The following is a 14,579-nucleotide window of genomic DNA, read 5'->3' on the forward strand; positions in this document are numbered from 1 at the left end:
GGCTAATTTAAGGTTTAGACTTTGAGTTACTCAGTGGAGTCACTTGGCCCCGAAAGGATCGGATTATTGGCTAAATTACAATCGGACTGAGTTATTAAGGGTAATTGTCCTTGGATATCTGGCGGTGAATGAATGGGATCAGAGTCACAAAGCGTGTCATACCCCGGTATGATAGGTGGCGCTGTACCCATTCCAGCTGTTGCTAATAGAGCCACTTCCTGTTGACCTCTTCACCACCAAACTCAGAGTGCAAAGTCCAATTCACCACGTGCTTCAGCGTCTACAAGCACGTTTATTTTGACTTTCAACCCAGTTATCTCAGGGTCTTAATCCGATCCGATTCTTAGTCAGATTAAGGTGTCTACATGCACTTAATAACTCAGTCTGATTGTAATTTAGCCAATAATACGATCCTTTCAGTGCCATGTGACCCCACTGAGTGATGAAGAACATGTTGCTGTCGATGTTGCTAAAAACAACTTATCATAAAGACAGGAGCCCCATTGCAGCCATTGGATCACCTGAAATAAGAGATGGTCGATCACCACTAACAGTATGATTTAGTAAAAAGAACCTAGGCTGTGTTAGAAACCGCATACTACATACTACATACTTGCATACTACCATACTACATATTATATACTACATACTACCGAGCCGAAATCAGCCGGCCTGAAGCTGATTTCCCTTAAGCTCTAAACTCTGTAAACTTTAGCAACATTTGAAACATTTTCAGGTGAGAAAGTAGTCGTTTAGATCCCCAACGTGTTGAAAACCTGACAAAATACCGGCTGTTTACAATTTTGTTCCCATGAATTCGGCGCTACTAAAGCTAGCCGCAGTGAGCAACGCACTTCCGGTTATTTTCACAAAATAAAATACCCGTTGCCTTTTATCATAGGGAAAGCCATTACCATACAATTGGTGCTTTTGTTTTGAAAACAGGAAGTGAACCTACCCTCGTTGTAGCTAGCTTGAAACTGCCGTTTTGACAGGAAATGACGATCGGCGACGTCACGTTACGTTGCATCTTGGGTAGTTTGAGTATGAGTAGTAACCTCATGATGTATACCCAACATTTAGGAGAATATAGTATGCATCCGGGAACTTAAAAAAAGTTAAAGTTAGTAGGAGTAGTATGAGTAGTGGGAGAAGTAGGCGGTTTCGAACACAGCCCTAGAGCTCTCCCAATGGTCCTCTTGTGGATGTCCATCGCAGCGATTGTTGTCTTTTTCCTCAGAACTCCGAGCTGAGCTCCACCCTCTGGTGACAGTTCTGTGTTTTCACTTAGATAACTTTAGTTAGTTTAGTTTCTCCAGCGGCGGCGCCACAAAAGGAGCAGATTTTCTGTTCTTCGGCAGTAGGAGGATGTTTGAGTGGGAGGGTTTTGTTCTCACGGTCAGTTTGAGGACACCAGCTTCCGTTTCTTTGACTGCATTCCTTTTTCTACTGTTATCGGTTGTCTTTTCTCTCTCTTGTGTCTGCTCTGTCTGCACTCCCCCGTCCACCTCCACGCCTCTCCCGTCCCCTTCTTCTTCTCTGCTTCTGCCCCGTCTTTGCAGTATAACTTGACAGACCTGGACTGGAGTCAGCTGAGTAAGAAGGAGTGCGTGAAATACGGCGGCGCGCTGCTGGGGAACTCCTGTAAGTACGTTCCCGACCTGGCCCTCATGTCCTTCATCCTCTTCTTCGGCACCTACTCCATGACCGTTTCTCTGAAGAAGTTCAAGTTCAGCCGCTACTTCCCGACAAAGGTGAGACGCCGCCGGTCGTTGCTGTGCATGGAGACTCAAAAGCTTTGCATGTGCGATGCTGGATTCCTGCAGTTTGTGAACATATTCATTGTTTCATCATGTTTGTGTTGCCATGTTTAAAGGAAAAGGCTGGCAGTGTCCGTCACATGTGACAGAATATTCTATTGCTACCCTTAAATTCACCTTTCTGTCCACTATTATGCAGATGATCTACACATTTATCTACCATTGAAGCCAAATAGTAACAGTGCACAAAGTTCTTTGTTTAATTGTATAGAATAGAATAGAACAGAATAGAATAGAAAAATACTTTATTCATCCCCCAATGAGGGAAATTCAAATTAGTCAAGTAGCTCAACATTTTTCTAAATATTTACAATGATTGTACCAATAACAACAATAATAATACCAATTCCAGTAAAAAAAAATACTTCTACTAACTAATAATAATAATAAATTACTAAATAAACACATAAATAAAAAAAATAAAAAAATAAATCAATCAATTATTGCTGATATTAAGCAATGGTTGGCCCAAACTTTTCTTCATTTAAATGATGACAGAACTGAATGCATTGTGTTTGGGGACACTTGTTTTTATTTGTTTTTACTTCTTCTTCTCTTTATTTATTACCTGCTGTAAAGCACTTTGGTGCATCATAAGGATTGGCTGCTGTAGAAATAAAGTACATTTACATTTACAAATTTATTTAAATTCACAGTAATCGGGTAAAAAACAACCCATATTTCAGCAGCTGCAGTACATACCTGCAAACATTCCTGAAACCTGTGGAACACCGCCAGCCTTTTCCATTTAAACCAGAGGAAACTGCCCCCGCCTGCTGTTTATCTGCCCCACACCTCCTCATTTTCCCCAGCATTCCTTCTCCCCCTGTTCCCCTGATACCTCCCCTGATACCCCCCCTGATACCTCGCCTGATACCTCCCCTGATACCCCCCCTGATACCTCGCCTGATACCTCCCCTGATCCCTCCCCTGATCCCCCCCCTGATACCCCCCCTGATACCTCGCCTGATACCCCCCCTGATCCCTCCCCTGATACCCCCCCTGATACCTCCCCTGATACCCCCCCTGATACCCCCTCTGATACCTCGCCTGATACCCCACCAGATCCGCTGCCTGATCAGTGACTTTGCCATCATCATCTCCATCCTGGTGTTCTGCGGGCTGGACCTCCTGCTGGAGCTGCACACGCCCAAGCTGCATGTTCCCACAGAGCTCAAGGTTCCCTGATCCTCGCCTTTCTCAGAGCCCTGTGTTCATGTTAGATGTTTTTATTATTATAAAATAATATTTATTATTTTTATTCATCTTAATTTCTAATCAGCTGTTTGATTGTTAGTGTGCATTTATGAGTGATAATGATTATTTTTAGATCTCTTTCCTCTCTGTCGGGTGGTTTTTATGCATTTCCAATCAGTTTCATTGTTTATGTGGATTTATCTTCATTTCTAATCAGCTGTCTGATCGTTTATGTGGATTTATCTTCATTTCTAATCAGCTGTTTGATGTTTATGTGGATTTATCTTCATTTCTAATCAGCTGTTTGATGTTTATGTGGATTTATCTTCATTTCTAATCAGCTGTCTGATCGTTTATGTGGATTTATCTTCATTTCTAATAGCTGTGTGATCGTTTATGTGGATTTATCTTCATTTCTAATCAGCTGTCTGATCGTTTATGTGGATTTATCTTCATTTCTAATCAGCTGTTTGATGTTTATGTGGATTTATCTTCATTTCTAATAAGCTGTTTGATTGTTTATGTGGATTTATCTTCATTTCTAATCAGCTGTGTGATCATTTATGTGGATTTATCTTCATTTCTAATCAGCTGTCTGATCGTTTATGTGGATTTATCTTCATTTCTAATCAGCTGTCTGATCATTTATGTGGATTTATGAGTGATAATGATTCTTTCACTCAGTCTTTTCTCTCTTTTTCTGTCCGGGTGTCCTCTTGTCTGCACCTCTGTCTGTTTCTCTCTCCTCCTGCTGTCATGTTTCCTGTTTCTCTTCCATCCATCATGTCCTCTGTGTGTGTTGGCGTGTTGCTGGCTGTAGATGAGGAAGCTCATCAGTGATTTTTCCATCTTCATGTCAATCATGTCCTTTGTGGGTCTGGACATGTTGATGGGGTTAGACACGCCCAAACTAATCGTTCCAACAGAGTTCAAGGTATTTGATTTCTCACTAAAGCATGTGTCAGATTACAGGATGTGTGAAGAATCATGTGTTGTTTCCTGTGTGTTAAATGTCTTTACAGTTTTAAAGTTCTTCCTCTTTAGTGGAGCCGTTAAACATCTGTTAAACATCTGTTAAACCTCACAGCTCAGCCATTAAGAACAGCATCTCTGTCACATTTAGTTTAAGAAGAAAAGAAAATATTTCCTCCTTTATCTGACTTTATCTGATGTTTATGGAGGAACTGGATCATGATATAACGCTGCTCAGAGCGCCACAGGTGGAGTTTCATCCATTTACAATAACAACCAGTGTTCCATAGAACTGGGGACTTTGTGTAACATGTAGAATCTCACAAACCAACATTTACTTCACATCAGAAAATGTTAACTTGGTAACATTTATAACAATAATAATAATAACAACTCGGTAACATTTATGATTATAATAATAATAATTTAACAGGGTTATATTTAACTGGTATGTCCAAAGTCGACCCAAAACAAATTAAATGTCTAAATTTGACTTGATAAAGGCTGATAAATTCTCCCTTTAACACAGAACTTAAACTTAACTTCATACCCAGCTGTGCATGCTGACGTGCTGGCTGTGCAGTTCAGTGGCCCCCTGGGACCCTTTGCTGAGTATTTATCGTTCACTGATGTTTGTGTGCCGCAGCCCACCCGCCCGGACCGGGGCTGGCTGGTGCTGCCCTTCGGTAAGAACCCCTGGTGGTGGCACGTGGCCAGCTCCGTCCCAGCTCTGCTCGTCACCATCCTCATCTTCATGGACCAGCAGATCAGCGCCGTCATCGTCAACCGGAAAGAGAACAAGCTAAAGGTCAGAGTCACAGAGGAGATCCAGCTCACTTTGGGTTGGATGTATCAAACAGAAACGTTGTACCCAGATGTTTTGTTCACCATGTCACTGCGTCCCACTGCAGAAAGACTGCGGCCAGATGTTTTGTTCACCATTTCACTGCGTCCCCCTGCCGAAAGGCTGCGGCCAGATGTTTTGTTCACCATGTCACTGCGTCCCCCTGCAGAAAGGCTGCGGCCAGATGTTTTGTTCACCATGTCACTGCGTCCCCCTGAAAAAAGGCTGCGGCCAGATGTTTTGTTCACCATGTCACTGCGTCCCACTGCAGAAAGGCTGCGCCCAGATGTTTTGTTCACCATGTCACTGCGTCCCCCTGCAGAAAGGCTGCGGCCAGATGTTTTGTTCACCATGTCACTGCGTCCCCCTGCAGAAAGGCTGCGGCCAGATGTTTTGTTCACCATGTCACTGCGTCCCCCTGCAGAAAGGCTGCGGCCAGATGTTTTGTTCACCATGTCACTGCGTCCCCCTGAAAAAAGGCTGCGGCCAGATGTTTTGTTCACCATGTCACTGCGTCCCCCTGCAGAAAGGCTGCGCCCAGATGTTTTGTTCACCATGTCACTGCGTCCCCCTGCAGAAAGGCTGCGCCCAGATGTTTTGTTCACCATGTCACTGCGTCCCCCTGCAGAAAGGCTGCGGCCAGATGTTTTGTTCACCATGTCACTGCGTCCCCCTGCAGAAAGGCTGCGGCCAGATGTTTTGTTCACCATGTCACTGCGTCCCCCTGCAGAAAGGCTGTGCCCAGATGTTTTGTTCACCATGTCACTGCGTCCCCCTGCAGAAAGGCTGCGGCCAGATGTTTTGTTCACCATGTCACTGCGTCCCCCTGCAGAAAGGCTGCGGCCAGATGTTTTGTTCACCATGTCACTGCGTCCCACTGCAGAAAGGCTGCGGCCAGATGTTTTTTTCACCATGTCACTGCGTCCCCCTGCAGAAAGGCTGCGGCCAGATGTTTTGTTCACCATGTCACTGCGTCCCACTGCAGAAAGGCTGTGCCCAGATGTTTTGTTCACCATGTCACTGCGTCCCCCTGCAGAAAGGCTGCGCCCAGATGTTTTGTTCACCATGTCACTGCGTCCCCCTGCAGAAAGGCTGCGGCCAGATGTTTTGTTCACCATGTCACTGCGTCCCCCTGCAGAAAGGCTGCGGCCAGATGTTTTGTTCACCATGTCACTGCGTCCCCCTGCAGAAAGGCTGCGGCCAGATGTTTTGTTCACCATGTCACTGCGTCCCCCTGCAGAAAGGCTGCGGCCAGATGTTTTGTTCACCATGTCACTGCGTCCCCCTGCAGAAAGGCTGCGGCCAGATGTTTTGTTCACCATGTCACTGCGTCCCCCTGCAGAAAGGCTGCGGCCAGATGTTTTGTTCACCATGTCACTGCGTCCCCCTGCAGAAAGGCTGCGCCCAGATGTTTTGTTCACCATGTCACTGCGTCCCCCTGCAGAAAGGCTGCGGCCAGATGTTTTGTTCACCATGTCACTGCGTCCCCCTGCAGAAAGGCTGCGGCCAGATGTTGTGTTCACCATGTCACTGCGTCCCACTGCAGAAAGGCTGCGCCCAGATGTTGTGTTCACCATGTCACTGCGTCCCCCTGCAGAAAGGCTGCGGCCAGATGTTTTGTTCACCATGTCACTGCGTCCCCCTGCAGAAAGGCTGCGGCCAGATGTTTTGTTCACCATGTCACTGCGTCCCCCTGCAGAAAGGCTGCGGCCAGATGTTTTGTTCACCATGTCACTGCGTCCCCCTGCAGAAAGGCTGCGGCCAGATGTTTTGTTCACCATGTCACTGCGTCCCCCTGCAGAAAGGCTGCGCCCAGATGTTTTGTTCACCATGTCACTGCGTCCCCCTGCAGAAAGGCTGCGGCCAGATGTTTTGTTCACCATGTCACTGCGTCCCCCTGCAGAAAGGCTGCGGCCAGATGTTTTGTTCACCATGTCACTGCGTCCCACTGCAGAAAGGCTGCGCCCAGATGTTGTGTTCACCATGTCACTGCGTCCCCCTGCAGAAAGGCTGCGGCCAGATGTTTTGTTCACCATGTCACTGCGTCCCCCTGCAGAAAGGCTGCGGCCAGATGTTTTGTTCACCATGTCACTGCGTCCCCCTGCAGAAAGGCTGCGGCCAGATGTTTTGTTCACCATGTCACTGCGTCCCCCTGCAGAAAGGCTGCGGCCAGATGTTTTGTTCACCATGTCACTGCGTCCCACTGCAGAAAGGCTGCGCCCAGATGTTGTGTTCACCATGTCACTGCGTCCCCCTGCAGAAAGGCTGCGGCCAGATGTTTTGTTCACCATGTCACTGCGTCCCCCTGCAGAAAGGCTGCGGCCAGATGTTTTGTTCACCATGTCACTGCGTCCCACTGCAGAAAGGCTGCGGCCAGATGTTTTGTTCACCATGTCACTGCGTCCCCCTGCAGAAAGGCTGCGCCCAGATGTTTTGTTCACCATGTCACTGCGTCCCCCTGCAGAAAGGCTGCGCCCAGATGTTTTGTTCACCATGTCACTGCGTCCCCCTGCAGAAAGGCTGCGGCCAGATGTTTTGTTCACCATGTCACTGCGTCCCCCTGCAGAAAGGCTGCGGCCAGATGTTTTGTTCACCATGTCACTGCGTCCCCCTGCAGAAAGGCTGCGGCCAGATGTTTTGTTCACCATGTCACTGCGTCCCCCTGCAGAAAGGCTGCGGCCAGATGTTTTGTTCACCATGTCACTGCGTCCCCCTGCAGAAAGGCTGCGGCCAGATGTTTTGTTCACCATGTCACTGCGTCCCCCTGCAGAAAGGCTGCGGCCAGATGTTTTGTTCACCATGTCACTGCGTCCCCCTGCAGAAAGGCTGCGGCCAGATGTTTTGTTCACCATGTCACTGCGTCCCCCTGCAGAAAGGCTGCGGCCAGATGTTTTGTTCACCATGTCACTGCGTCCCCCTGCAGAAAGGCTGCGGCCAGATGTTTTGTTCACCATGTCACTGCGTCCCCCTGCAGAAAGGCTGCGGCCAGATGTTTTGTTCACCATGTCACTGCGTCCCCCTGCAGAAAGGCTGCGGCCAGATGTTTTGTTCACCATGTCACTGCGTCCCACTGCAGAAAGGCTGCGCCCAGATGTTTTGTTCACCATGTCACTGCGTCCCCCTGCAGAAAGGCTGCGGCCAGATGTTTTGTTCACCATGTCACTGCGTCCCCCTGCAGAAAGGCTGCGGCCAGATGTTTTGTTCACCATGTCACTGCGTCCCCCTGCAGAAAGGCTGCGGCCAGATGTTTTGTTCACCATGTCACTGCGTCCCCCTGCAGAAAGGCTGCGGCCAGATGTTTTGTTCACCATGTCACTGCGTCCCCCTGCAGAAAGGCTGCGGCCAGATGTTTTGTTCACCATGTCACTGCGTCCCCCTGCAGAAAGGCTGCGGCCAGATGTTTTGTTCACCATGTCACTGCGTCCCCCTGCAGAAAGGCTGCGGCTACCACCTGGACCTCTTCTGGGTGGGCGTGCTGATGGCCGTGTGCTCCTTCATGGGTCTGCCTTGGTACGTGGCCGCCACCGTCATCTCCATCGCACACATCGACTCTCTGAAGATGGAGAGCGAGAGCAGCGCGCCCGGAGAGCAGCCGCAGTTCCTGGGAGTCCGGTGAGCGTCTCCCGACCCCGAAAGAAATTTATCTTCTCTCCGAGTTTTTAGTCTTTACGGTTATTAACAAGAGAAACAACAGATTCCTGCAGATAAATGTAGCGAGTTTGTTCAAATTGTCCTGAAACAAAGTGTTTGTGGTTCTTTAAATAACTGAAAAATGTTGTGTTAATAATGGTGTTATAATGATGTTATAACGATTTTATAAAAGTGTTATTGATGACGTTATTAATATGTTATTAATGATGTTATAATCTGTTATAAAGATGTTATAATGATTTTATAACAATCTTATTAATAATGTTATAATGATGTTAATAATGATGTTTTTAATGGTGTTATTAATTACGTTATAACGATTTTATAATGACGTTATGATTTTATTAATTATGTTATTAATAATGATGTTATTAATCATTTTATTAATAATGATGTTATTAATGATGTTATAATCATGTTATAACGATTTTATAACAGTGTTATTAATGATATTATTAATTATATTAATAATGATGTTAATAATGATATTAATGATGTTATGACGTTATCAATAATGTTTTAATTATGTTATAATAATGTTATTAATGATATTAATAATGTTTTAATTATGTTATTAATGATGTTTTTAATGCTGTTAGAGAGCAGAGGCTGACGGGCATTCTGGTGTTTGTTCTGACTGGACTCTCGGTCTTCCTGGCTCCGGTCCTTCAGGTCAGTGTCGTGATGCTTTTTCCTTTCCATCAGTTTTCCTTTGAGCCTCCTTTAACACTCTGCTGTTCTGACTCATTCAGTACATCCCGATGCCGGTGCTCTATGGAGTCTTCCTCTACATGGGAGTGGCCTCGCTGAGCGGCATCCAGGTAAACTCAAGGTTTAAATACATTGTTGTAAAACAAGTCAAACTTTTTGGGTCAAGGCTTTAAATCCAGCTTGTACGGGGCATAAAATGCAGGGTGGAACTGAAATGTATCATAGGATTATTTCAGTTGAAGCATTTCAAACCTCCAAATGAAGGCTTTTGGGTTTTAAAAATGACTAAAATCCAAACAATTAATGGTCAACCTAACAAATAATGTTTAAAACAAGTCAAATAGGAAGTGAAGCATCAGGTAAGTGCATAGAACACTTCTATCCCTGCTTTAAGGGATTCACTTTTACACAATTTAACGCTCAGTCACGTTTCTTTAGCTTTTGACATCAGAGAAAACTTTGAGCCTATCTCAGAGACACCAGAGTTTTGTGGCCACCAGCTGAGCTTTAAACCACAAAGTGAGCCCGATTGTCCCCAGCAGTCAGTCAGAACTGAAGAAACCTTTCAGATAGCAGCTGGAATATCTTCAAAAACCAGAAAAGAAGCCCAGTTTCCTTCTGTTCGAGCACTTAAGGCTACCACCTCCTGAATAACTGAAACTCTACACCAACACACATGACGGGCAGACTTCCCACATCTGAGACCACCAACACAAACACCAAGCAGAGAGCCGGAGACGATGGATGCTCCTTCAGGCATGCATTAATAATAATAATAAAAATAACTTGGACTTATATAGCGTCTTTCAGGGTACCCAAGGTCGCTTAACAAGAGAAAAGAAGGGGGGAAGGGTAGGGCCGGAGGGGTGGGTTTAAGAAGAGTAGGACATGGAGAAGAGATGTGTTTTTAGATTCTTTTTGAACTGTAGCAGAGAGGGGGCAGAACGGATGTGAAGTGGCAGATTGTTCCATAGGGTAGGGGTTTTCAAAGTGGGGGCCCCCCAGGGGGCGCTAGGGGGGGCTCATAAAATTGGAGTGAAGATAAGAAAAAAATAAAAAAATAGAATTCAATTTTTTTTTAAACATATATATATAATGATATATGTTATTTGCCATGCTTGTCTTTCTGATTGGCTGCCAGTCAAAACATGGTAGACCTGGCGGTTTGCGCCTGTTCTCAAGCTGCTCTGCTCCTCAAGCTAGCAGGTAGCTAGCTTAGCCTAAATGGACAGATTTTTGACTTGGAAGAGACCGAAAGAACTGGCCGACTAAAATCAGAAAATATGAGGCAGCATACATTAAGTTTGGCTTTACAGCGTCCTCTTTCTGGAGACCCTCTCAAACGAGTGTTTAAAACCTTCGAAACTTCAGCGTCACTTGATACAAAAACATCCGTCAGACTTCTTCAGACGTAAAGAAGAGCATTTAGTCAGGCTGCATTCACACAGCGAGCTGCTGTCCGTGAAGAAAAGAAAGAAAATACGTTCTAAAAGTTGATGTTTCTTTACATATTTTGTAGCATTGTCTGTGGTTTGCAAAGGGGGCCAGAAGCTGATGCTGCTTGGGGGGCCTTGGCATGGAAAAGTTTGGGAACCCCTGCTGTAGGGTAGGGGCAGTTGAACAGAAGGCCCTATCTCCATTTGTTTTTAGTCTGGTGCGAGGAACAGAAAGTAGGTCCTGGTCTGAGGAGAAGCCGTGACTGGGAGTAGGGGTGGAGGAGATCAGAGATGTGCTCAGGTGCGAGTGAGTGGAGAGATTTGTAGGTCAAGAGAAGGATTTTCTAAGTGAGGCGTGCTCACGCCATAGATGGAACAGCCATCTATGACCAGGGCCAGACCACCAACCTTCTTCAGCAGGGGTGCCGGAGCCACCACCATGAGCTCTGCTGTTGAGTTTCAGGAGGTCAGAGGTCAACCCAGCTTTGATTGACCCACCTGAAACGCTGACCACCTGCTCTGCGTCTCTCTTCCAGTTCTGGGAGCGTATCAAGCTGTACCTGATGCCCCCCAAACACCAGCCGGACTTCTCCTTCCTGCGCCACGTCCCCCTGAGACGGGTCCACCTCTTCACCCTGGTCCAGATCGTCTGTCTGGCCGTCCTCTGGATCCTCAAGTCCACCTTCCTGGCCATCATCTTCCCAGTGATGGTGAGCGTGTTTTCCTCTGTTTGTGGTCGATAGTCTCAGTGTTTTATTTCCATCTGCATTCCATTTCCTTTTCCTTTGGCTTCTGCACCGGCTCAGAGAGAAAGATGACTCAGAATGCAACTAAAAGCCAAACATGAGTGTGTTGATATGCCGCTGATTGTTCTCCCCTGAGCGCAGATTCTGGGTCTGTTGCTGGTGCGGAAGCTGCTGGATCTGATCTTCTCCCAGCACGACTTGGCCTGGTTGGATGACATCCTGCCCGACAAAGACAAGAATAAGAAGGAAGATGAGAAGAAGAAGAAGAAGGACAAGAGGACGGCTGAGCCGGAGAGCGACGAGGAGGTGAGGAAAACGCTGTGGAGTAAACACAAACAGTGGAGTCACATGGCCCTGAAAGGATCGGATTATTGGCTGAATTACAATCAGGGTTAGGGTTCCGATCCAATCCAATTCTTAGTCAGATTAAGGTGTCTACATGCACTTAATAACTCAGTCTGATTGTAATTTAGCCAATAATCCAATCCAATTCTTAGTCAGATTAAGGTGTTTACATGAAGTTAATAACTCAGTCTGATTGTAATTTAGCCAATAATCCGATCTGATCCAATTCTTAGTCAGATTAAGGTGTCTACATGAACTTAATAACTCAGTCTGATTGTAATTTAGCCAATAATCCGATCCGATCCAATTCTTAGTCAGATTAAGGTGTCTACATGCACTTAATAACTCAGTCTGATTGTAATTTAGCCAATAATCCAATCCAATTCTTAGTCAGATTAAGGTGTCTACATGCACTTAATAACTCAGTCTGATTTTAATTTAGCCAATAATTTGATCCAGTCCAATTCTTAGTCAGATTAAGGTGTCTACATGAACTTAATGACTCAGTCTGATTGTAATTTAGCCAATAATCCGATCCTTTCGCTGCCATGTGACCCCACTGAGTGTCCCCATGTGTCTGCCATGGCTCCGTCTCTGCAGAGTCGGACCTCTTCTTGGTATATTCAGTGTTTTTAAATGTCCGTCACTGCTTCTGCTGTGGATCTGTCGCTCCTGGGTTTGTTCTCTCTGGCTAATTCTGTGCGTTTCTCCTCTTTGTTTCACAGTGTTGCTGAAAAGGCACTGTATAACACTTACTTCGGTCTTCTTGTCCACCCGTCCTGCCTCTCAGTGTGTCTGTAGAAACAGCATGTCTGCTTATCTGTGCCCATCATGTCCTCCTGTGCCTCAGTAAGAACTTGTAATCTGTGTTTTTGTTGCTGCTGACCGAGCTCTTTAACTATCCTGCTCATTAACAATGAGTCCATTTCAGACCGTTCTGTTCTCTGATTGAAGAAATGAGCCATTAATCCAGATTTAATGAGTATTTGGTGCCACGCTGGTGAGTTTTTAATGAGCTCTGAGGCTCAGAGGAGCTGACAGAAACACAGAGTGCATCTAGCCTTTCCTCTGAAGGAACTTTTATTCACTTTAATGTGAGATGCCCTAAGATTCCTGTTCCACCTGCATGCTGACTGCTTCCTGTTTCCCTCAGCCCCACAGCTCTGCCCCCCCTTTATAGCACATGGTCAGAGTCAGACCCCCCCCACCTGTGAGTGAGTACCCACCATTTCCTCCAGCTGTTGTTGTGTCAGCATCACTTGTGTTTTACATGTTTGGTGCAGTTTCTGCACCTGTGACAGGAGAAGTAAAAGTAACACAAAGAGACGAACTGTCCCTTTAAGAACAAGGTGTTCAGAGGCTGGTTCTGATATTTAATTATATTTATTGATAATTAATTATATTTAATAATATTTACTGATACTTAATTATATTTAATAATATTTAAGGATATTTAATGATATTTACTGATATTTATTTACTGATATTTATTTAAGGATATTTACTGATATTTAATTATATTTAATAATATTTAAGGATATTTAATAATATTTATGTACTGATATTTACTGATATTTATTTAAGGATATTTACTGATATTTATTTACTGATATTTACTGATATTTATTTACTGATATTTACTGATATTCTTTTAAGGATATTTACTGATATTTACTGATATTTAAGGATATTTACCAATATTTAAGGATATTTAATGATAAAGCAGTTCAATGACTGCCGTCAGTTGATTTTCAAAGCTCAGAATAAGTTTCCGTGGCTCTAACCCTGTTTCCGTGTCTCTGTGTGTGTATCCACGTGCACGCCCGCCCGTGCTGGCTCCGTGGCGTTCCGTGCACGCCCTCTCTGCGTCCGTCTGCCTTGCAGGAGATGAACCCGTACTCCACAGTCACGTCCGATCAAAACGAGCTGGACCGCAGGTACTGTGTGCTGAAACTGCACGTCCCCTACAGCGATCTGATGCGTTGCCCTGACAGCAGCGCTGCCCGGGACCACTCCAGACCACCCAACACATAGCTGCACGCACCCAGCTCTCAGCTGCTGTAATACCTGTATTATATGTACAGTCTGTCGGAGCCTTTTACGGAAGAGTATTAGGGCCAGGCATAAGAAAAAATATTTACATTTTGCCTGTCGAGAATAAAGTCGAAATGTCGTTTTCTGGAAAATTCTACTTTATTCTCGACATGTGGACTTTATTCTCGACATGTGGACTTTATTCTCCACATGTCAACTTTATTCTCGACATGTCAACTTTATTCTCGACAGGCAAAATATTATTTATTTTTCTTATGCCTGGCCCTCATACTCTTCCGTAGCCTTTAGACCTTAGACTTTGTGTTTTTATTGCTTTCATTGTTTTTGCTTTGCGAGCATGTACAGTAGAGTTAATGTAGAGCCGGTTCACTGTGTGCAGGGCAGGATATGCAACTGTTCGTTCCTCTTATGGCTCAGGGGTTTTCAAAGTGGGAAACTCTCAGGAGTCCCTCCTCATTTTATCTCTGCGTCAGCACCCAGCGGAGCTGAGCGGCTTCTACCTTTACCTGAACTCCACCTGCTCACCGGCTCTTCCAGCCAAAGTCTCGTCTCGGTTCAGGTCTTAGTTCTTAGACTCCTCGATGTCTCAGAGTGGCTCAGATCCCATCACAGCATGCATGAACACACCAGTAAGCCTCTCCACTCCGTCTGTGCTCCTGCGTCATGGAGAAAAAGCTCTTTCAGGCCTCAGATAAACAACATTAACGGCCTCGTAGCCACATAATAATCCAGATTCCTGAGGCAGAAAAACAGATCCAAGCAGCTGAAAACATCACTGTTGCACAGGTTTTAGCTTTTCAAT

The 14,579-nt window shown here is 45.4% G+C and overlaps 1 protein-coding gene across 1 annotated transcript in view; it reads left to right on the plus strand.

Annotated features, from left to right (window-relative positions):
* Positions 1-13,756, plus strand: part of slc4a5b (solute carrier family 4 member 5b) — a 40,975-nt gene extending 27,219 nt beyond the window's left edge. Inside the window, exons 17-26 of the mRNA XM_075456500.1 lie at positions 1,563-1,754; positions 2,886-2,999; positions 3,838-3,951; positions 4,636-4,797; positions 8,267-8,445; positions 9,084-9,156; positions 9,237-9,305; positions 11,168-11,341; positions 11,519-11,683; positions 13,607-13,756. Coding sequence (XP_075312615.1) covers positions 1,563-1,754; positions 2,886-2,999; positions 3,838-3,951; positions 4,636-4,797; positions 8,267-8,445; positions 9,084-9,156; positions 9,237-9,305; positions 11,168-11,341; positions 11,519-11,683; positions 13,607-13,756 — 1,392 coding nt within the window. The remainder of the gene's footprint in view (positions 1-1,562; positions 1,755-2,885; positions 3,000-3,837; positions 3,952-4,635; positions 4,798-8,266; positions 8,446-9,083; positions 9,157-9,236; positions 9,306-11,167; positions 11,342-11,518; positions 11,684-13,606) is intronic.
* The last annotated feature ends 823 nt before the right edge of the window (positions 13,757-14,579 follow it).

The sequence above is a fragment of the Odontesthes bonariensis genome, chromosome 22 (genome assembly GCF_027942865.1).
Source record: "Odontesthes bonariensis isolate fOdoBon6 chromosome 22, fOdoBon6.hap1, whole genome shotgun sequence".
Classification (NCBI taxonomy): domain Eukaryota; kingdom Metazoa; phylum Chordata; class Actinopteri; order Atheriniformes; family Atherinopsidae; genus Odontesthes; species Odontesthes bonariensis.